We start from the raw sequence: 24,125 nt of genomic DNA on the forward strand, positions 1-24,125 counted from the left end.
CCCGCGAGGCTTTGTTTGTGAGACATGCAGCGACGTGAGACTGTCTAGGGGCGTTTCTGGGCGGGGCTTGGTAAGGTCCATTCACATATTACCTATCTTATAACAAACACCCTGTCAGATATAGTTTCAACAAATATATAAAAAAGTTTTTTTTTTTTTTTTATAAGAGATATACTGCAACTTTAGAGATAGTAGGCAGACAAATGTTGCTATCATTTAACTGTACGTTTAAAATGCACACTTGATGTTGGAGTATAACTTGCTTTTCCCTTCTGTTAAGTATTAGAATATTCTAAATATGGTCCAAAACAGTATCAAAATTCGGCCATGGGATTCTGATGCAGAAACTTCTGCCATTACTCTACTGAACTGCCTCCTTAGGATCAACTCCTGTTTATTTGAACAGAAAGCAACTCCACAAGATGAAATCTGATACTGGAAACAAAATGTCAGACCAGCTACATTTTAAACCAATCCGCGGGCAGTTTTTCTAATGTTTACCGACACGGGCCAATCAGTACCAAATCTCTCACCAGTCACTTCCGTGTTATTGACCAATCGGTGCATTAGGTAGGTAGGACATTTCACTCTAGCTTGCCTGTGATTGGCTCGCTCAACACCTCCATCGTGTATGGTTTAAGGGTATATTGCTCCACCTAACGGGAAGCAGCGACGGCTATTTAATCTTTCTGTGGCAGAAAAGGCGAAGGGCTAGTCGAGAGGGAGAAAAAACATCACTTCGGTAAGTCAGTGTCAGCTTTTGAGTGGTTCGGCAGGTAATTTGTGTCTTTTCTAAGCTCTAAGCTCGTTATTTGAGCGGGTTCCCGAGTGACGGGGCTTCTCCGCTGTCATGAGACTGAAGCAGGAGGAGGGACGGATAGAGCATCCTGATGTTTGCGGATGGAGGCCTTCATTTTCTAGTCATTACAGATGCACCTAGCTCCTTCTTCGTTGCATACTATATTGCTTTTATGAAAATTTGTGCGAATTGTGGCCATTCTGTCTGCTTTCGCGTATATCCGCCCCGAACTCGATAGCTTTTGCCGCATGTTTAATGAATGAATCCGGTGTCATATTTCTTAGGCAGCAGAAGTGTGTCATGTGAGGAGAGGAGGGCTTTTCTGCTCGCGATTACAAAAATGATCTCCTCTTATAGTCTTTCGAAAAGGTCATTTTAGTTGAGAAACTCTGAAATTCCTATATTACTGGCACGCTTAGAGTTTTCTTTAACATTTAAAGCCTAACGCCAGATTTTTCAGTAAAATCAATCCAGCTCCCTTCTTCATCCATGCAACATGTTACATGTTTCTCTGTTTGTCATTGCCAGTCTTTTGTCCTATGTAGTCTTTTTTAAATAAAGATAAACAACTCCCAAGACAAATATCTCTGGTGTAGTCACAAAGAAGCTTATAGTTCAATCAAAAGTTCAGAGCAAAGGATGCATTTGCAGAATGCAGCTAAAAACAATAATGACTGCTAATCTGTTGGCTATTTACTGGATAGCAAAAAACAAACAAACAAAGTAAAAAAACAAACAAACAAAAAACAGTATTTGGACCAGGTGAAGCTAAATCTGCCACCCGAGGAGTTCTGTGTAGAAGAGACTTACAGACAAATCAGCGTTTTCATCTTAACTGCAAAATTTACATGAATACTTTTTATTATTATTACTAATAATAATTATTTCTTTATTTTATCACTATTAGAGTCTTGCAACAAAATTTCAGTCAATATGGATATTTTAAAGGTACAGTTGAAAGACAAAGTCTGTCTATATCTAAGATGTTTATATTTTTTGCACTGTTTTGGCTTAATTACTTCTATTACTGTGTTATTCTTTCAGTAAATTACTATTTTTAGAGTTTGTACACACCAATTAACAATTAATCGATTACTAAATTAGTTGACGATTATTTTTATAATTCGATTAATCACAATAATAAGATTACTCACGATAATTTGTTTAATCGTTTCAGCTCCACTCTTGCTCAGACACGTTTTTCGCTCAAATGCAACAGAACGGCTTAAGAGTCCATGTGGAAACCAGTAAAAAGTCACGTTGTTTTCTCATGCTAGTTGGATTCTTGTTGGTTTTTTGATGCCGTTAACCCAGATACTCACGACACAGACGTTTTGATTTGCACTGCTATTTTAAAAACCTTCTGAAGTCCTGCTCAGACTTCATTTCCCCGCCACACGAAAAGAGATCGTTGAAACCAACCCCCGTCTTCCGTCTTCTTCCTCCTCCTCCTCCCTCAGCCTCTCCAGCCAAGATGATCCACAGCCTGTTCCTGATAAATGCGTCCGGCGACATCTTCCTGGAGAAGCACTGGAAGAGCGTGGTGAGCCGCTCCGTGTGCGACTACTTCTTCGAGGCACAGGAGCGCGCCACCGAGCCGGAGAACGTCCCGCCGGTGATCCCCACGCCGCATCACTACCTGATCAGCGTCCTGCGCCACCGCATCTACTTCGTGGCCGTCATCCAGAGCGAGGTGCCGCCGCTCTTCGTCATCGAGTTCCTGCACAGAGTCGTCGACACTTTCCAGGTCAGGGGTCGCACTTGGGTTGCTTTTCTCCGCTTTACGTCCGCTGCTTTTGTGTCGACTCACACCTCCCGGCTTCTCTCCTCCCCTCCAGGACTATTTCGGCGTGTGCACTGAGGCTGCCATCAAGGACAACGTGGTGGTGGTGTACGAGCTGCTGGAGGAGATGCTGGACAACGGGTTCCCCCTGGCAACGGAGTCCAACATCCTCAAAGAGCTCATTAAGCCTCCCACCATCCTCCGCACCATGGTCAACACCATCACAGGTCCTCCAGCAAGTTTTAGCGCATTTTACAGATAAAACACACAAAGGGATCAGAGAGTTTTATGGTTTTGCACCACACAAAAAAAAAAACAACAAAATCTTACCAAGTAGTTTTTTTCTTCTTTCTAGTGTAAATGTCTTTGTACACTTGGATTAAAGGAAATTAATGTACAAGTAACTTTTCAGCTAGATATAGGAGCTTGTTTTAAGTCAATAATTCCTTAATCGTGACAAAGTTCTGGTTCAGATTAGATTATTTCACACACAATAAGACACATTTTTCCTGTATTACTTACAAGTTGTGTATTTATGAGTAATTCTGAAGGCCTGTCTTTGGTTTTCAGCTCCCTTTTAATGTATTTCCAGCCACTAACTGACTGTTACTTCATTATTTGATTTTCATTGTTTTTGTTCATGTTTTTCCAGGCAGCACCAACGTCGGTGAGCAGCTCCCCACCGGCCAGCTGTCCGTGGTGCCGTGGCGACGCACCGGGGTCAAGTACACCAACAACGAGGCCTATTTCGATGTGGTGGAGGAGATCGACGCCATCATCGATAAGTCAGGTAAAACCGCGGAGAATTAAAAAACAAACAAAGCTCCAGTCAGGATCAGTCAGGATGCGTCTTCCGACAGGTTCCACCATCACAGCGGAGATCCAGGGAGTTATCGATGCCTGCGTGAAGCTGACCGGCATGCCCGACCTGACGCTCTCTTTCATGGTGTGTTTAGTCCTTTAAAAAGAAAAGAAAAAAAAATGAAGAAATGAAATCTGTTAGTAGAAACGGAAAGTAAAAGACTCCCGTTTCCTGTCGTCCTTTCCCAGAATCCCCGGCTGCTGGACGACGTCAGCTTCCACCCGTGCGTTCGGTTCAAGCGCTGGGAAGCCGAGCGGATCCTCTCCTTCATCCCGCCTGACGGAAACTTCCGGCTGCTCTCCTACCATGTCAGCTCCCAGAAGTCCGTGTTTGTTTTAGTCGCAATATTTTTTCTTTTTCTTTTTTTCGGCATATTCTAGAAACGCCTTTTAGTTTTTTTTTGTTTGTTTTTTTTACATTTGTTTGTGTTAAAATCACAAATTCAGTGCATTTGATTAGGATTTTATGAGGCAGACCAAGCAGAAGGAAAAAGTAAATAATGTATTTGATAATATTTTTGATGAGACAAATCTAAAAGGTGGTGCTGGATGAGCTTTCATCCAGCACCACCTTAGTCAATAATTTAAAAAATTTTTTTTGTCTTTTTTACCATAATAGCAGCTTTTCCCCCTTTTGTTTTGAACTGAACATCAAATCTCAATTCTTGCCACAGTTTTTTTTCCCTTACTAGACTTTTTTTTTAATTGAATGTAGATTTGGATTTTGACTGGGTGTAGTCTGAAGTCTTTCACAGCTTTTAAGGTTTGTTTTATGATTGCTCTGCATTTAGATTCATAGTTGATATAGTTAAGCTGAGAAATGTTTTCTGAAACTAAACATTGTGCATCATTCACTCATTCTACTTTATTTTGGTCTGTGTCATCAAACACCAATAAAACACGTTTCGGTTTTGCTCAGTAGTTTTCATCTCTGGCTTCAGAATGATATCCCGTGTGTTTACCTCCTGTCCTTCCCCTTCCTCCTCAGCCTGGTGGCCATCCCCGTTTACGTCAAACACAACATCACCTTTCGGGAGGGCAGCTCCCAGGGCCGCTTCGACCTGACCCTGGGCCCCAAGCAGACCATGGGGAAAGCCGTGGAGTCGGTCCTGGTCAGCAGCCAGCTGCCGCGGGGCGTCCTCAACGCCAACCTCAACCCCTCCCAAGGAACGTACACCTTCGACCCCGTCACAAAGGTACCGACAGACCCAACCGTCCCAATGTGCATGTGTTTTGTGTTTTTTTTTATATGGATTATCACTTCATGGTGGCCACAATTGAATATTGTAAATAAAGGGATATTACAGTATATTTGCTCAAAACTTTTTTTTTCTTTTCAAATTTAAATTTTTTTCCCCCGCTTTTCTTGCCATGGAAGTTGTTGACGTGGGATGTTGGGAAGATCAACCCACAGAAGCTTCCCAGCCTTAAAGGCACCATGAACCTGCAAGCTGGAGCCTCTAAACCCGACGAGAACCCCACCATTAACATCCAGTTCAAGATCCAACAGATGGCTATCTCAGGTACACACACACACACACACACACACACACTCCAATCACATTCAAGCAGTTCTCAGCTGACAACCGCCTGATTTGGTTTTTATTTCTTTCAGTAATGTTACGCCATGTCCACTAGGGGGTGCCAAATGCTCTACACACACCCACTTGACACTATAATACAGATGTTCCAACTGCATTAGAATTGGTAACATATGACACCCTCCTTGGTAAATATGTGAACAAAGTAAATTTTTTTCAGCAGCAAAGTTAAACTTGCCAATTTAGAAATTATTTTCTTTTAGAATTTAATATTTTTGAGCTCATAGTTCCTTCAACTCTAAAAAGATGCATTAGGCCCTGCATTTAGGGATTCATCCATCCACTTTTTTGACTTCTGATATCAATATCTGAGGTTTAATATTGGCCAATACCAATCTGATACATAAAAACAGTGCTGAATTCACTTAAAATAAAAAGCATCTTTTTTTAAACACAGACACAAATTTCCTAAATAACTCTGCACCAGTACAGCACACTTGAGTACAACAAAAACTTCACAATCTTGGTGAAACATGCAAACACAACACAACTTTAATTTGTTCAACCAGTGCAATTAGAAGTAAAAGAACCAATATAAAATAAATAAACTGAAACTGACAAAAATAAAGTTGACTATCCAGGTCAAACATGTAACAAATAAACAGCAACAAACCTGCTTTCAAATGGTTCAGAAAGTCCAATTGGGAATTCTAAATATGATGTAATATAATGTAAAACACAAAGCATAGAATTAGACTGAATAGATCAGATCTGCCGTTACGGATCGAATACATTATCACCAATACCTGATCTATCTTTTTTTGTCAATATTGGGACCCATCCAGATATTAATGTTGGATCAGTGCGTCTCTAGTTATTTCATATGGTATGATTTTAACCCCAGTTTGTGTCCCCGCACAGGGCTGAAGGTGAACAGGCTGGACATGTACGGGGAGAAGTATAAACCCTTCAAAGGCATCAAATACATGACCAAGGCCGGAAAGTTCCAGGTGCGAACATAAAGACTGCTGGTCCAAACCCCCAGGAGGTCGTCCTGGAGGGGGAGGAAGGGGTGAAAGGGGGAGCCGGTGGATTCATGGGGTTCCCACTGAGGTTTACCCACTCAAACCGGGGGGTTGGTGGGGGAGGCTCCTTGTAGCAGTGAGGAGGGAACCCATCCGCACACTGCTGCTTTGAAAACACTCCTTCAGTCATCATGTCTTCAAAGTGTCCTCACAACTAAATACATGTCATTTTTTATCCCTCTGTTGCTTTATTGAACCTTATTTTGTTCTTTTTCTCAGATTTAGTTTAGTTTTTTTTTTTGTCATGAACACTGGAGCGACCAAAGCTGTTTGATTGTTTATCATGGAAAATCTCCATCTCACAGTTCAGACTGTTTCCTTCAGTTTTATTTCACCACACAATGTTGAAGAATGAGAATTTACACGTTCAAGAACTGAATGTTTTCCTATTGTCGTATTCCTCACTGCCAGGAAAACTGCGTAACGTGTGTATGCTAAGATGCAATTCTTAATGTTGCCACAGCAACTGAGCTTTTAGACATATTTGCATATGGAGGGAGGTGATTGTTTCCTGCCTCTGCATCCTCACTCTGCTCTACTTCGTGCTGGCATGCTGATCGGTGGCTAGCCGATCAAAAATAATACGTTTCTGTAATACGATGAGTACCTCCAAGGAAATGTTGATGGTTTGCATTTTGTGTTTACAGTGTTTTTTTTTTTGTTTGTCTGTTGAAAATACAACCTCCAATGGAGTGTTGTGATGGTGGAATAAAAGAAATAAAGTCTTAAAGTGGAACGATTACACTAGCAGATCTTTTGTCTGTTTATTTTATGAATTATGTCATCATATTGCTTAGTGAGGAGTTTCCCTGTTGTTTCTATCTGGGCTGGTACAAGCATAGTAACTATGGCGACATGTTTTAGCAAAAAGAGGAAGAAGATGCAGAACAGGTTGTGAATTTCAACATAAGATATAATCTCACAACCTCCCTCATGAATGTACTGAACATTTATTGACATTGGACAATTGCTTGGATTGAGCCGTTGACCTGCAGCACATAAAATGTCAACAACAAAAAAGCATATGGTGATAGAATAAAGCAAATAAAACAAGGTGTCTGTATTTAGTAAACTTTTTGAGTTATAAATTTGAGCATGCAACATAGATCTTAACCTAACACCACATATGAAGGCTATGCCACCTTCAGATGCATTTTTCTTACATCTGGAAGTGGCATAGCCATCCGGGAAATACTCCAGAGATGAGCAATGACTTGGCATTTAAAGACATTTAGAGATCGAGAAAATTTAATATTGAAAATCTAATTGTTCTGCAATAAAAAAATGTTGTGATGACTTCCTGAAGGCAAAGTCTCAGAACGAGCAGGAGCTTCTTAAAGGGACAGAGGCCTAATTTCATTTTCAAGGCGTTAAATTATTTCTTTTAAGCCACATTTGACATTTATAGTATTTTTATTACAACTGAAAGTGACATAGATCGCTGATCGTGCTATGAAATGACACTATGTGTCTGGAAAACACATAATAGGGCCCCTTAAAGTAGACGTCCCTAGAAATTCAAATCAAATCAAAAAAGAAAAGTATGAATTGGACTGATTTGTCCAACACCATCTCCAGTATAATTAGTTGGCAGTGACAACAGTCTTTAGATGTACACCCACCCATTGTCGAACCTGAGTTCTTGCTGACTCAGAAGCTGCGCTATCTAAACCCTTACACCCCCTCCCCTGACCACAGCCAGTCATTACACGTCTGCTGAGGCTTCAAATCTGAAAGATCCACATTCGTCTCGTCACGGTGCAGCGACGTCTGGTTTGAAACCTACTCATGACATCACTGTTCACTTTGTTCATACCCCATCATTTTCCCCCAGAGGAAACCGCAGCTCACTTTGTCATCAAGAACTCTTGAAAATCTATTTTAGATCATCCGCTGGTGACTTCACCACTCCCTATCTCTCTTGGGGCCATTCGGACCCTGATCAACTCGTCTTGTGACGTCATCACTCCCCCAATTTGCTCCGGCTGGACTCCACTCCATAATTTCCTCGAGACTTTAACCCTTTCCAAAAGATCCTACTTTTTCTCTCACTCTCTTGACCGCAACGTCGACCAGTCAGGAGCCTAAAGGCAGAGTTATGTCATATAGGGTGGAACTTTATCCTTCTTGTTTTTACCCCCTCTCGTGAGTAAGATTTTTTGTTGTTAGTTGTTAAAGCAGCTATTCAGTGAGAGGAGGCATTCCTGAAACTCTTAACTTGAGGAGGAATATATAAACATTTTGAGGTAAGTTTGGTAATTGTATTGTAAATGTACATTTTGGGGTCACCCTATTTATTCGTCACGTTAGCATGAATGGTACCAATTAACATTTGTAAGCAGTATGGAATCGGTTATAATAATATTGATATAAACCCTCATATAATAATGGAGTCTGATTTGTAATTGTGAAAGCTTCAGCCTTTTTTTTTTTTTTTACAGTAACCGGACCTCTGCTGCAATGTGACGCAAGTTGATGTAAATCCCATTGTGTATTTGCGGTGAAAGTGCGATTTCTGTCACCTGAAGTAATGAGCCGCGTGCCCCCACTCACAGCTCTAAATGGGGTTTGTGTATCCTCGCGCAGATAACACGCGGTATCCTAATGTAAAATCTGAGGGCGGGGTGTTACTCTTTATCTTAACTGCTTTGATCTGTACTGGTTGCCCTGGACCCCCTGCAGGGATCTCTGTTGGGAAGCACGTGGACCTACTGTAATCATAACAGTAGCGGAGGGGAGCTCATTACTGACGTGACGGAGGTGGCGTCGCGTCGCGCGCTCATTACTGACTTTTCCACACTCTCGCAGATGAGACCACGTGCTCAGTGATTTACTGGTTGTTGTTAAATGCCCCGACCCGTTGAGTCAGCGTTTATCTGGTAGCATAGTTGCAACATATTGGCCCAGGTAACAGCTTTGCGTAAAATTAGCCTAGTAGCCATTGTAAAAGTCTCTATGACAATGTTGCAAGGGAAATTAATGTTATAGTAGATAACTTAAAATGTGGCGTCGTTGTAATAAAGGTCGACGACGCCGTACCTTAATGGACAGGAAGACGCAGGTAAAAAATTATGACTTTATCTTGACACTCAAGCTTTAAGTCCTAGTGCTAAAACAGCTGACATGAGTTTATCACAGGTATTTATCATTTAATTTTAAGCTAGCTAACTTAAACTTTGAAAATTGACACTCACACAAATTACTTTATTTTGAGTTTTTACTTCTCACTCAGTATTTACAAATACGGCTTTCGTGTGTCCCATTTTCAGGTTAGTTCGTACCCATAAGGGCACAACTAACATTTACAAAAAGTGAATGATGGCTACAGCTTAAAACGAGTGTTTTTGGGGTTACATAATGACCCAAAGTTATTTGCCTGAACAACCAACCAGCCTTAATGGAGCACAGCTCCAACATATCCCTCTGGGTCCAACATATCCTACACAATTTGATACCTAACCTACACCTGCATAAGCTACGTAAGGAAAATACAATAGGAAAATGGCATGCAAGCGTTTCGTTGCACGTTAAGGGGTGAATACACATTAATACAAACACTGGAACACAGAAGAGAACATCCTCAGTCGTCCTTCACCACCAAGGAAAATGAATGGCGCTCCTGGATGCTAATGCTAATGCCAATCATTGGCATGCAAAGTAGCATAGCACCTAGCTATTTCAGCTTTCCTTTAGAATATTTTAATAAGTTCTGTGAAAAATCCACACATAGGCTAATTTTCTGTGAATAATTTGGAATTTCATTCCACTGAACAATCCACAAATCCAAAACATTGAATACTTTTTACAGTCAATATATTCCTTTTAGCTAATGTGGTCAGAATAATGGTAGCTACTTCAAATCACTGGTTTTCACAGTTTGAATATCAAAAGTGGTGAATAAAGTCATGTGATGCGCACCAGTGAAAACATACATAGGGACCAAGTTAGTTGGTTAAATCAAAATCCAATGAGACTTTGCTCATTTTCAGTTAAGATTATATTTTTTATCACTACACACTGGTGATTGAACCCCTTAAGTTAAATCAGGTGTAAAACTTGCAACGTATCACAATCAGTTAAAGTAAAATGTACACATGAAACACTTAGCAGAGTGGAACTGTTTGAAAAAGAGGAATTTTTAAGTTCCTTCTTCTACCTGTTAACAAGAACGCTGGGGTAGTTCCACAGAGAAACTAGTGAGAGACATGCATTTAGCAGATTACTCTACAGCACACGTTGGAGACAAGTCAGTTGAGGGAAGAATGAACTGCGGACCGCAACGTTGCTGTCCAAAGCCTTCAGATAGTCACACAGCAGCTCTGGCAGTGATTGCAATGAAACCGCAGATAATGTCTATGAAAATAACATTTTTTTAAACAATTAAACAAGACTTGGTATGATAAGTTACCCATGGTGTTCCACAGTGCAATATTTAAATTATTTCAAAACTTTAACAAACAAGGAGATCTGGCTCCGCTGTGAGCACTGAACCCAGGCTTTAGAAATAAAACACTAGGTTTCCTTTGCACAATTCTCTTTACTGACGCTTGACTGGAGTGCGCGACCCCCAAACAAAGGAGTCCTCTCCTGGCATTAGCCTGTCGTCCCCCTCCATCATTCAGGGACACATAACCACCCTGTCCATGTGCGCTCTGCTAGGAAAACACATCTTCTCAAACCGTTCACGTAGCGCTGCATGGCTAAGGGCCAACTCGATTCAAAGCCCCGACAGCTGGTTTTTAAAACCAGACGATGTCCAGACAGGAGTCACGAGTGTTTGTTTGTGTGCGGTTAAAACTAGAACTCCTAAGACAAATAAAAGTGCAGACGAAAAGACTGTGATCAGTAGAGTTTTTTTTTTATCCTAACATCTTGTGATGGAAAAAATGGAACAAGCTACCACTTTGTGGTTAATTTAAGTAGTAAATCCCTCACTGTTGTGTTTCTTTTTTTGGTCTCTGCACACTTCCAGACAGTACCCAGGCTGGGTAGACAATGCCTTGAAGCTCCAGCAGTGGGCCCAACAACTTGGTTGCTTGCCAGAACTTTCTTCAAAGCAAAGAGATGGTATCCAGACTCAGAGTTCGTGCTCGGATCGTCTGGGGCCACCCGGACGACTGGGAACATCGCATCGCTTTCATGTCGTTCTGGAAGACGACGTGAACACTGAGCCGATTCTTCTGGTAACATCCCACACATTTAGGAGGACTGTGACTTTTTTGATTATCTAGACTCAGCACTCTTCCATCTGACCATTTTTTTTTCTTTGTTAGGGTCGACATTTTGAAGTTCTTGCAGTCAAATCCTAAAGCTCCCATTTAGGATTTTACACAGTTTGGATTTTAAATTCAGCTTTTTTTTAAATACACTGAACTGTTTTTTTTAATCCATGTGTTTTAGTCTCTGTTGTTTTTAGCACTAGTAAACACTACGACAGTCAAGTCACCATGCCCAGGCCGAGGGCAGGACCAGGCCCGCCAACTGAGGACACGTTTCAGCTCTCCGTGGATGCAGAGGAAGCTCGGTCTCTCTTTTTGCAAAGAAAATGTTTCAAAAAGACGTCCCCTTTGAGCAAATACATCGAGGCCGAACACCAGCAAGCAGGACTCTTCTCCCTGTCTCCGTTGGGGGCCGTTACTACCGACCTCCAGAAAAAGAGGAGGAAGAAATGCGGCGCCTGCGCTCCCTGTTTTCGGAAGGAGAACTGCGGTACCTGCGCCAACTGTCTGAACCGCAAGACGGGCAAGCAGATCTGCAAGGAGCGCAAATGTGAGCAGCTGAAGAAGAGACGGAGCGAAGGCGACGTGAGCGAGGTACGATCTCTGATCTGATCTTTCTAGCTGCCTGTAAGGATATTGTGTTAACGTCGGAGTTAAAAAAAAAAAAAAAAAAACTCAAAAAAACAAATGATGTCATTTAATATTTGCCGAGTTAACCGATTAGTACGTTCTCAACTTTGAGCTGGAGGCCTTGAAACGTTTTCATACCACGCCCATGGTTCTGTTTCTGGGGACATAAAATGACTGGAGAGAACATCTTGTCCACTTGGAATGGTTAGATCCATTACACACTGTTCCAGGCATCCAGCACATCTTTTCAGGGATGTTCATTTTAGACCAACAAATGTCAGCTGGTGTTCCTATCGGCGAGTTAGGACCTGCTTCTTCTCAGGCTGGCTCTGCAGAGACTGAGCCAAAGCTGCGAGGGTGCAAGTGCAAAAGTCCTCCCTTATGTGATGAAACCTGGCAGTAGGACCAAAAGTTGCCGTCTACAACTGGAAGTTTTCTACTCGCAAAATATCGTAGTTCTTTCCCCCCCGTCTTTGTGGCAGACACACAGAACCAGCTTCTGCTTCCATTTAATGGTGCCAGAGCAGATGGAAGTAGTAGTCCTGCCAAGGCAAATACACACGCACAATCACACAATTTACACAGCAATAGAACACCGTGTGCATTGCTAAAATGGCTTGAAATGTTTTATTTTTTTTAATCAATTAGAAGTTTGCACAGCAGATTAATGAATAATATAATCTGTCCAATTTGGGAAATGTTTTGAATGTTTGTGTTGGAGTGTTTTTACTTATTTATGTTCTTTTAATGGTAAACGGAGGGAACGGCGTTTGGATGGCTGAGGCTGTTAGGGTTACCGAACAGCAACGGCGGAGAATTCCTGCCGTTGCTTGCGCTTTGTCCTTTGACCTCTGCAGCTTCCAGTGAGGGTGGGGGTTAACCTTAGGCCGTTTTGTGAGAGTGTGTGCGTGTGTAATGTGTGTGTTTTAGAGGGGTGTAAAGAAAGAGGGAGAGAGTGCAGTTTCCTAAAGTGTTTCTCTTGTGCTTTAATGGACGTGTGCATGTGTGTGTATGCGTGTCTGCGTGTATGTGTGTGTGTTTGGATATGCAGCAGCATCTTAAGCACCGGGGGATGGAGGATAGCAGGAAAATCTAGAATAAACCACAAAAGCATGTCCAGAGAAGTAAACACATACTGCACACAGCGCACAGGCTGATAAACAGCAAAACAAGCGTATTTTGTTTATTCAACTTATAAAATATTCTCATGCTTCTAAAGAAGAGCTTAACAGCAAAAAACATGTAATGAGTGCAATCTGAAAACAGTATCTAAACTTTTGGTTCCCAAAGAAAAATGTTTGTGTTGGAAGAGTGAAACCCAGCTGGAACTGATGAAAGTTTCTCACCAACCTTCACCTCAAAATTCAGCATCGCTGCTGTGCCTTTAAAACATGGTGATACTTTACATATTCACAAGAACGTCATCTACTAGTATACATGTACCTTCAGTATATGACTCGTTTTGCTATTCGCGTTGTTGCTAATCTACTTTGTATTTGCTATGTAAATAGCAAATATCACTTAGAGTATCACTAAATTTAACAAAAGTAACGCAGTTTGACAACTACAGAACTAAACCTTCATGACTTAAAGAAAACTTTACTTGATGCATTTGTTAGAGGCACAAATGCATCAAGTTACTTTTTAGGGAACCTATTTAATACTCACCAAGAGTGCATACTCAAGCTGAAATGGGAGATGGTGTTTGTTTAGCCGATAACAGAAACTCAGTGTTTCTGTTATTGCTCTTCCAGTTTGGCTTGTCTTGTTTGGGTCGAGGCTTCAGAAGTGGCAGCCAGATATGTAACTGACTGACTGGTAAGGCGGCGTGACTTGACAGTTTAGTATCATGCTTTTGCTTCGTGATTTCAAGAGATAATGCACCTGGTTATTTATTTATTTTTGGAGAAGCTTAAGATTATAGAAACTTTTCCCTTATTCTCAGTCAAACCAACTAACTCTTAAGTTATTCTGTCAGCATTGTATTGTCTTGATTGTTGTAGAGATCCAAGGATATTCTATAAGACTCCACTGAGTCGTTCTTGTATTTCTTGCATGTTGGTCCAATCTGTTGTGATGTTATTTGATGATAGGGATTAATATTCACACATGCAGTGCAGTATTTGATGGAATAGTAGATCAGTTCTTTGTTGTTGCTAAACGATAAAAAAAAATACCTTGTTCCAAGAAACCCTTCCAAAGTTTTATGTATTAATAAGCCATGTTAAGAAATAAACACAAAATTTTGTCATGTCATTATTTGATAGACAAAGCCAATTCAAAATATTTGCTGGGGTTAGGGACCACAATCTCTCACAAATACTTAGAATATATGAATACTTGAGATACCTCAGAAAAATGCTTATAGCTGCCTATTGTTCAAATAGCTAATATATCTATCAATATGCATTGCTATACATTAATATGCCTGGTGGAAGCCATGTTAGAAGCTGGTAGCTATGGTCTTCCTTATCTCTGCTCTTGGGAGTACGACGAATCAGCGCCAACAAAAATAAATGGTGCTCCTGGTTTGGCTGCTTTGCAAGCAACAGTAAGTTGCAGCAAAGTATTTCAGCCTCCCAACCTGCATAAAAAAATAGATATGAAAAAACATCCATCAAAAGGTGAATTTCCAAATACTTGAACCACAAATAGGCGAGGGTTCACCGTTTGTCATTTTACTCTTACATGCTCCCAGTCTGATGTCATTGTCCGAGAATTGCAGCCCAATCTTCTTCTCAACAGTGAATCAATTAATCAGGGTTTGTTTCTACCAGCCATCTCAGGTCCAACCACATCATACTAATCAGGTTGAAGTCTGAACTTTGACTGACCCGTTGCAACACCTCTGCACCTCTGTTTTTCCTTTTCAGGCTTTCTGTTTTAGAGATGGGGCTGTGAGGGATCTGCTGAACGATTCGTTTTGGGCTAAGCTTTAGCTGCTGAAGAGATGACCGTACATTTCACTGTAGAATAGTTTAGTACACAGAAGAGTTCATGGTTGTCTCAATGGCTGGAAGGTGGCCAGGTGCCATGGCTGCAGAACAGGTTTTCAAAATCATCATCATCATCATCATCATCATCATGAGGTGTTTTTGTTCTGCTGTGGTCTTCCCTATCTGAAGGGTGTAGTTTCAGAACCTCTCTTTTGAGGTTGATCTCAAAAGAGATCAACCTTTTGAGTCATACTCGTTCAGGCTTTCTCCAATTGTCCTGTCAGGAACCTTAATACTTCACTTGTTATCAGAGTCCTGTGGAGTCTGACATAAAGCTCTTGGTTTCTCTTAATTTCTCAGATAATTTCCCGGTCTGTCCTTGGGTCAAACTTGTTGAGATGGCCACTGCTTGGACACTGGTCATCCACTTGTATTGTTTTTTTTTCTCATTGTAGAATTGATTAACTTTAAGCAATTCAGACATAGTTTTATTACCTTTCCAACATTGATTGGGAGTAATAATTGCTTGTCTTTGTCACTTGCTGATGCCTTGTTAATCAGATGCATCTGACCAGCGTCACCTGGCTGCTCCCCACCTTTATAAATCCAATAGAAGCAGCATCTTTTCCATTTTGGCTTCATTTTGGTAAATTACATTTTAGTAAATAAATTTTAGTAAATGAGAGAATGTGTGCCGGTGGAAGGAGTACTTTCTTTTTCCCATGGATGTAAATGAATAAGCCTTCATGTAATAAGTAATGCTCAAATTCTTTATCGTCTCAGTTCTATTACACATTACTTTAGTAAACAATTACCTTGGAGTGAGGAAGTCACCTGAAAATCTCCCCCCACTTCCAGCACACGCACACACGCACGCACGCACGCACGCACGCACACACACACAGCTCTGTTAGCTGTGAAAAAACCCCTCTGATCTAACACACTTACACATTCACAGGACTTACTCGTTTGTGGCTTTGCTAACTCAACAATAATGCTAATCTATGTTTGGACTCAGTTTTTTATGCATTTGGTAAGACTGCATTCGCCAAACATAATAAGTCCTTAGTGTCTGAAATAAAGGGGAAGTACTGTGGTACCAGTATCATGACTGATTCAACCCAGAGGGTAGAAATGCATTCATGACTGTACTGCACAGCAATCCTGTTAATGGTTGTTTTTCTTCAGCCGGAACAGGATCCTTAGTCATTATGGAGGGAAAGTTTTACAGAACTGCTGTTATTAGCACAAATCCCTACTAGAAAGCACAGGATGAGAAGGAAATTCATCTTTAAGCTCTACAGTGACAGAAAGCATCAGTCTAGAGATCAACAAGAGTGGCTTCAACAAAAGAAGATTGAAGTTTTTTAAAATATCTAGCTAGGACCCAAACCTCAATCAGAAGTCTGTTTGGTGAAGTGCAGAGCGTTGTCCTCACAACCTCGCACATTTGGTTCACTTTTGTTAACACTTTTGTAAGCAAATGTCAAGATGTGTCATGCTGACATTATAAAAAGACTGAAGTGAAATCAAAAGGGGTTTCAACAAAGGCTGAGTGTATGCACACATATGCAGCCACATCATTCTAGTCTTTTTTATGTTTTATTTCTCCCCTAAAATACTTCAGCTTGTTCTTAAATTACAATGTAGAGGTCATAGGTCACAGGTGGAAAAAGTTGTGAATTTCTTTTTTATGTTATTCTCCTTTTTTATGTCACAAAAAACAAAAGGCATTGACCAAGCCCTAACCCATGGATTTGAACTTTTATTGCACCATCCTGTGCTCAGTTATGTACAAAACACCAAGACATTTAAACTCCTCAGTTCTTAATGATGGATGTGTTAAAGCCTCCCCTGCATGTACTCACCATTATTCTGCGGTGTGACTGCTTTTTCACTAACTCTGAAGAGTTGTTGACGCTTCGTCCATTGGGTTTTTCAAATAAGATCCATGTGCATCCTCAGTCAGCACACATGGTTCACTTTCTGGCTGCACATGACTGTACAGTGAGACTGAATTCACCTTACAGGACAACACTGAGGACAGAATTTACATCAACTTGACTTTAAAAACTACCTGACACAGAAAGCAAGGATTAAGCCTAGTTTTTTTCCCCCAATGGACAAAATGTTTAGAGTTTTAGAAATTGGACATTTTCCTCATAAAACTGCTGAAGCCAAGTTTTGTTGCTTACATCTGTATCCCTTCCCCCATGGTCCTTCCACCTCTGCCCTCTGACATCTGTGTGCATTCAGCAGCTAAGTTCTTCACTGCTTGCCACCCACATTCTCTGTTTTTTTACTGTGAAAACTGCTCTGTAGCAGCAGCAGCTTTAAGCACTTGCCTGTGTAAGATTGGTTCAACTGTCTGCACAATGTACTTGAGGTTGTTTTCAACACTTTAAACATGATGTGAATGAGTCTGTGTGAGTTTATCAATCTGCCGAGACGAGTTGGTTGCTAAACGTTAGTGGGTTCTTCATCTAGTAAGAAACCATGAGCTGAATAGTAATGAAAATGTGTAATGATTCTGTGAGTCTGTAGGAATATTTAAGACCATTATGACTGTCCCCAGTCAGGGATTGACTTCTTTTCTTTCTTGTTCCTGCTTGATTACACAAAAGAATGATCTTAATTTACCTATTAGATTCATCAAAATATGAACTAGACTATTTCCACTGCCTATATTCTATTATGATTTGCAAAAATATTTACTTTTTCATATTTCCTTTCACATTTTGTAACACTACAACCTCAAACATTGAAATACTCCATTGGGAAGAATATTGGTGTATTACTGTAATACAACAAAAGCAAAAAGTAGTTCCCAGTCGTATAGTGGAAAGGTAATGATGTATGGTTTTCAAATTTTGAGATAAAATATCTGAAAGCTGTGGCTTCTGCAAAACTTTTTCAGTATCCAGCTAATGATGAAATTACAAATTGCGTTGTTTCCATTAAATAAGAAATACAAATAAAATCACGTGTGAATACCTTTGTTTATGCAGTAACTCACTATAAATAATTGAGGCAATGGATGTCAACATGGGATACATAATTCAGCCGTGGCGCTCATTACCCATCAGCCATCAAAGGAGACGTTGGCATCTGAAAAAAGCACACTGATACAAGGTGCCATGACTTGTGTGACTCCAAGAAACTGTTTCCATTGCAGTTTTTCAACATACACCATCTCATCTCATCCTGGCGCAAAAATGTTTTAACGAAAATCTTGAGTTTTTGTTAAATTGCTGTGTTTCCATTGAGCAAATTTATTTTCGTGATTCCAGTTTGCGCAATTTTATGGTCAGTGGAAATGCAGCTATGGTTCCCTGTTCAAATGAATGCTAGGAGCTAAGCGTCTCCCAGTGAGTAACTCTGGAGGAGCTCCAGATCAGGAGCTCAGGTGGAAGAGTCTTTTGACTAGAAAGCGGTTAAGGCTCCTACATACTCAGGCATGCGGTACGCATTCTGTAAGTTGCACGGACTCTGTGCACGTACGGGTCGCGTGTACTGATTGCCTGCATTTCTTATGACAAATAACATCATTTCCCATAATTCAAATGGATGGTAACAAGCGTGATGAGCGCCTAGCCCTGTTTCTTCTCCACCAGGGCAGCAACGGCACACCTGCACATAAAGTGACATAAAGTGTCTACGGGTCCTTGTGGCTGGTTGTGGCAACTCTTAGGCCTGCCAGCCTGGTTTTACAAACCAAACAGTTCGATGTGAACTCTGTTTTCCACTGAGCGGTTCACCATCCGATAAATTTACCTTTGCACAGATGTGTCCGGTGAACGTTCGCTTTGAGTCCACATTTGAGTACATACGGATCTTAGATGAGTCAAGTACACCCACATATGAGAGGGACCTTTAGACAAATCTAACAAATCTGTATCCATTAGGATTTTGAGAAATAAAGGATTTTGTCACAAGAAATATAGGTAATCAGTACCCTTGACATTGAAATCCTGTCCGTGTGTGGACAGAGAGTTCAGAGTTCACAAATGTTAGTGTATGTTTGCGAGAGCATTTAGGCAGAGGTTCACCTTCCAGCAGGTCAATAAAACTATTCATACAGCCAGAGCCGCATTTGAATAGTTTCAATCAAAGCATCGTTCATTTGAGAATATATGAAAAGACTCGAAAACTGGCATGAAATACGGCCTCCATCTAATCTGACTGTGTCCGAATTATATTGCAAAGCAGAGTAGGCAGAAATCGTCGGCAAACTGGGTAAAACAATTGGAGTTATACTAGACGGTTGCATTGTTTTACTTTCACTTCACAATTTTGATCTACTTTTCATTGGTTTATCACATGCAATTACGGCGTTTATGTTGGAACATTCAAAGAGTGTGAATCTAACCAGAGCTAATTTGACCTTAATCTATTTGTACTGCAAAGTCGTCGGTCAGCTCTGACTGCGGCGCGACAGCTACTGCTGTCCACCTGTAAGACAGCAGAGAGAGGCTCTCGCTGTCCAGCTCACAACAGTCACGCCTCTCTCACACATAAGCATCACACACACACACACACACACACACACGCACGTGGTCCACCTGACGTCAGAGGAGGGGATTTCCCGTGCCATGCGAGAGCGTCAGACAGACACCACAAATGCTGCGTCACTGTGCTGCTGCCTTGCTTCACCGTGCCACACTTAGCTCCCTCCTCCTTCTCGGTTCTCACACATAGTCTGTCAAGCCTCTCGCCGTCTGTCCGTCTTGCTTCGATCCGCTGGGTCTTCGCCGGCCTCCCTGAACTTTCGCTGACTTTCGCCCGACTCTATGCGGTCACTGTGTCTTCGCCCCTCACCCCCTCCTTCTTCACACGTCAATGCTGTTCTTCAAAATTGAAGCTCTTGTTTGTTAGAGTAAAACTTCCCATTTCATTGTCAGAAACAGTGTTTTTTTTTTTTTCCGTGAGGTTTGGAAAAAAACATCAACTTTACCTTCCCCACATCTGCTGATTGCCACTCAAGACGAAATTAAATTTTCCCCTGTACTTTTCTGTGGCTTTCGCTCAAGCATTAATAAACAAATAGGATGCCAATAAAAGAGAAGGTCTTTCATCTTCAGAATGTAAACATCAAGGAATCAGGCCGCCTAAGATATGCCTGGTATGTCACCATTACAAAGAGCGTACAAGAAAAAAAAAAGTGAGTCCCCAGCGGCGTTTTCCCCCTAAAGTGAAGTATCAAGACATGTTTTTCCACGTGTTTGCTTTGCAGATAGCAGATACGTCAGCAGTCCCAGCTTGACAACCTGTTGGGACGGCTTCCAAGAGCGCTCATAGAAAAAAAAAAAGGCGCATCTGCAGCGGTTCGTGTCGCCTTTGCTCGCTCTGAGTCAGCACAGAGGGCTTTTTGCTGCGTAATTGTGCTTTTTTGCCTGTCAGACTGGCGTTGGTGGTCTCGGAGAGAGGGGTCTGTGTGAATATGTGTGTGTGTGTGCGTGTGTTTGTGTGCATTTGTGTGTGTTTGTGTGCGTGGAGCTGCAACTGTGCAGTCCAGTCCAGTTATTGCAGGCAGCCCTAACACAGATGGTGCACAGCGATACCACATACCAGAGGCATTGTTTAGGGAAGGCGAGTTCGAGGAGATAATTGACAAGCATAGAGAGGTCCCATCTCCCCTCCCCCCGATACACACACACACACACACACACACACACACACACACACCTCCCACCTACCTTCACTTTGTCTCTTTATGTCAGTCTTTCTTTTATTGCACTGCACACTCACACACACACTCACACAGAGCCTTTTTTTAATTTAACGTCCTCTTTCTACTGTTCCTCTCAGCACCCTCGACTGCTCTCCTTCATTTTCACCCTAGCAGCAGAGCCCGCCCGGCCTCTGATTGGTGGACAGGCCGCCTTTGTGTGATATCTGTAGTGTGACGTCTCTCGGGGTGAGCTCTGCACATTTGTGTGTGCGCTTTAGTTCATGAGTGTATATGTTTGTAGATAGATTAGGGGATTGGAGGGGAGTGGGCGGCTGTTTTGGACATCAGATATGCGGGAGGACAGATGAAAAAACCTTGAACGGTTGGGAGGAAGGAGTGATAGCAGTCACAGAGAGAGAGAGAAAAAAATCCCTCAGATGTGTGTGTGTGTGTGTGTGTGTTCATGTGTTTGCGAGGTAGACCTATTGGCATATGAGCAAGAGAGACAGGGGCGGGAGGGAGGGGGGAAGTGCAACAGAGAGCAAGCGCGTCGAGAGAGAGAGAGAGGGAGAGAGAGAGAAAGAGAACGTGCGTACGAGGGCTCATGTAAAACCCGATTAAAAACACAAGATGGCTTCCTGAATGGGCTGCTGGAACGCAGACGAAAGACAGACTGAGAAGGAAGAGTGGGGAGACGCGGAGAGAGAAGAAAGGGACAGAGGGGCAGGGGGCGAGGACGAGAGAGGTAGCCTGAGATCCTCTTATGGGGATTCGGTCAGCGGACGGAGGAGTACGAACCGAAGCAGCGCCGAGGCTTGGAGGGTAAATATTCCTCTCTCTAGACTATTTTAGGATTGATAGGTGGGTGGAGGCAAGGAGGTGGGGATGGAGCGGTGGAGGGAGTGTGTGTGTGTGTGTGTGTGTGTGTGTGTGTGTGTGTGTGCGTGCGTGCGTGCGTGCGTAGGCTAGTTGGACTGGGGAGAAGCTCAAGACAAAACACATCATTTACCACGGAGACAACCGGGGCAAATGAAAACAACAGAGACACGCTGTGCAAAATAAAAACACGCTCGTGTTTCCATCCTTTCTACCTCTTCCATCCCATTCGCCAACGCTCGTGCACTCTCTGCTGTAATATTTCCTGTTGCGAAGCCAACGTGCGTCCATAACCTCGCACCGGCGTCTGTATGGAGACATTACATAATTGTATAAGCAGCGGCGGCGGTGGCGGCGGCGGAGGGGGGAAAACGCCGGCTCACGTTGAGCACAAATCAAAGAAAAGATTTCCGCGCAGGCTTTTTCGTTGCCAGGAATATTTGCGGGTTGGCGTCATGCAGCTGTTGGTACTTTTACCTAGCACAGTCCCATGTCACATTGTTCTATTGATTGTTAATCTTTCATCCCCCTCCCCTTCCCATTTTTCTCTCTCTGCCCCCCTCCCGCCCCTCTCCTCCTCGACCTGCTGTAAAGGTGGGATATTTTGAAGACAACAGTCAAGACCGTGTGGGACTCCCTGAACAAGCAGCTGAGGTAAGACAGGACCTTGGGTTTGTGCTTGTGTCTACATCTGTCATCTCTGTGCCATAATCTCATTTCATGTTGCTGCTGGCTTAACTCATGAGCTAACATTGAGCTTAGCCAACGCAGTGACCAGTTTTTCATGTCTACTCGTGTGTACATCATTGGTTTAGTTCGAGCGTCTTTGCACACAACGAGTTGACAAAGGACAGCTTCGACAGTCTGTGCCGTTGGGTTGGCATTCGACTGTTTGCAGCACTTCGCCGCGAATGCGTGAGCTCATTACCTCATCCTCCAGAAGCGAATACAGGTGGATTAGATCAACTGAGGCATCTGAACTCCAAAGTCATTGAAAGAAGTCACCACGATTCCGCCTGAGCGTCTCGGCGATGACGCTGCGGCATCCTGAGTTTAAAGCGTCCCACGCTGCCCTCTGATTGGTGCCAGAGCCAGGCATGTGCAGATACTACAAGAGACCAGGAAAAAGGAGCGGTGGGAGGGAGGGAAAGAGTGAGGAGGCGGAACCCTGCGTGCTGGCTCGGGAGCCGGGGAGGGGAAGCCGTCCTGCTTCTCCTGGGTTCTGGAGTCAAATGAGGTAAAGGGAGTAAAAGTTAGTGGGTCACGCATGCGTACGTGTCGGATTGCCGGGCGCAGAAACCGCCGGCGCGCTGTTGCTGAGAAACGCCATGTCAGGACACGCTAGTGTATTTTTGTGAAGCGGGAAAGCATGGCGATGCGACTAAGGGAAAACGGACAACTGGAAACAAACACGACATTGGCGAGAAAGACCACTGGTACTGCCTACATCTTAGATTTGTCATTTGTCTCTACAGTGACATCAAATCTGGGTTAGTCCATCACCTTTAAACATCATAAATAAGTCCTGCACGGATCTTTGAACATCCAGCTTATCTCTAAGCCTGCTTTAATCTCTGTCCACATATACACAGCCCTTTTATCTTTAAAGTATATATATCGCCATCTGGTCTACAGGGAACACTGTCTTCTGTGTGCTTTCCTGTGTTTAACAAGTCAGCGTCCTTTTTCCTCCGGCTCTCCTGTTCGGAGAGGTTGCTGTGCTTGCCCGGGGGTGGAATGTTTACCTCATTAAGATCCGTTTCCTACTCAAACATTTCCCTGGTCGCACGAAGATAAACACCGCGTACACCCCACATGCAGAGGGCATTCATTTTGACGATCCAAATAAGCACCCGTATGGTATCATTAAGCGCTTTCCGCCCTTGCACAACAACTTCAACAAGTTGAGCTTTGTGAGAAGAAAAAAGAAGCTGCGGTTGGATTGCAGACAGTCGGTGTTTTTTTCATGACTTCTTTTCAGTTTTTTAGCACAGTTTCTGCGCTGTTCAGGAAACCGACCTGTATTTAATGGGTTTACCACAACAGGTTATAAGGCAGACACGCTGTGCTCGCAAGAATTTGCCTGTCTTTCCACGCCCATGCACAGGATTTCCTCCTCGTACGTGTGATGAACTTCACACGTCGCTCAGGTGGAACAGAGCGAAGTAGCGATGGCACCTGGAATACTTGCTAATGATATGTGTGGAATCCCCGGCCGTGCTCGCAAAGGGTTAACGCTGACCTAGTTTCCGTGGCAACACTGAATGTCTGGTGACATCATCGCTATAATTTTAGCCCAAGCATTAAAAGGCTGGTCACATGACTAATCTAGCCAGGCCCCACGTGTTTTTGTGTGTGTGTGTGTGTGTGTGTGTGCGCGTGTGCGTGTGTGTGTATAGTAAGCGGTTCGCTATATGGTACAGATTCAGGAAGTGGAGGGTTTGACATCAGCTCTTCCATTGAGTGGCAGGTTTTGATGTATTTGCCGCTCTGTAAGGTTTCCACTCTTCAGTGAAGAACCACAGCCTGCTTCCCCACCTGCATTCACAAACCTTGTGAGCTAATAGATGGTCTCAGGCTCAGACAGACAAATAGCTCAATCCTTTCCTCTGATCTGAAAGGGTTTTTGGTCTTTATCAAAACCCTTTCCATTTATAAAAACATACAAATGGCAAGAACAAACCTAACCTCTAATTCAAATAAATTGTTGTTTCTGACTAGAGT

General features: G+C 42.5%; 2 protein-coding genes and 1 long non-coding RNA gene across 3 annotated transcripts in view; all 3 read left to right on the top strand.

Annotated features, from left to right (window-relative positions):
• The first annotated feature begins 619 nt into the window (after positions 1–619).
• Positions 620–6,814, top strand: ap3m2 (adaptor related protein complex 3 subunit mu 2). The gene is made up of 9 exons (XM_015018052.1): positions 620–742; positions 2,260–2,546; positions 2,638–2,809; positions 3,235–3,372; positions 3,443–3,528; positions 3,633–3,766; positions 4,432–4,639; positions 4,822–4,966; positions 5,906–6,814. Exons 2-9 carry the CDS (start codon positions 2,274–2,276, stop codon positions 6,004–6,006), a joined length of 1,257 nt encoding a protein of 418 aa, XP_014873538.1. The 5' UTR covers positions 620–742; positions 2,260–2,273; the 3' UTR covers positions 6,007–6,814.
• A 1,220-nt stretch (positions 6,815–8,034) lies between these two features.
• Positions 8,035–11,931, top strand: LOC106936828 (uncharacterized). The gene is made up of 3 exons (XR_001422235.1): positions 8,035–8,315; positions 11,042–11,252; positions 11,343–11,931. It is a non-coding gene; the product is annotated as an uncharacterized LOC106936828 (long non-coding RNA).
• Positions 11,932–21,072: 9,141 nt separating this feature from the next.
• tet3 (tet methylcytosine dioxygenase 3) overlaps positions 21,073–24,125 on the top strand; it is a 40,250-nt gene continuing 37,197 nt past the window's right edge. The window contains exons 1-2 of the mRNA XM_015018047.1: positions 21,073–21,347; positions 21,996–22,055. Coding sequence (XP_014873533.1) covers positions 21,168–21,347; positions 21,996–22,055 — 240 coding nt within the window. The 5' untranslated portion in view covers positions 21,073–21,167. The remainder of the gene's footprint in view (positions 21,348–21,995; positions 22,056–24,125) is intronic.

The sequence above is a fragment of the Poecilia latipinna genome, unplaced genomic scaffold (genome assembly GCF_001443285.1).
Source record: "Poecilia latipinna isolate Pla-1442-1.1 unplaced genomic scaffold, P_latipinna-1.0 Scaffold2223, whole genome shotgun sequence".
NCBI lineage: Eukaryota > Metazoa > Chordata > Actinopteri > Cyprinodontiformes > Poeciliidae > Poecilia > Poecilia latipinna.

Bases quoted from the DNA above. Each gene is read 5' to 3' on its own strand.
- ap3m2 (XM_015018052.1), top strand. From the start codon at position 2,274: ATGATCCACAGCCTGTTCCTGATAAATGCGTCCGGCGACATCTTCCTG. The intron at 3,373-3,442 runs GTAAAACCGCGG...GTCTTCCGACAG, and splicing joins CGCCATCATCGATAAGTCAG to GTTCCACCATCACAGCGGAG. The intron at 4,967-5,905 runs GTACACACACAC...GTCCCCGCACAG, and splicing joins CCAACAGATGGCTATCTCAG to GGCTGAAGGTGAACAGGCTG.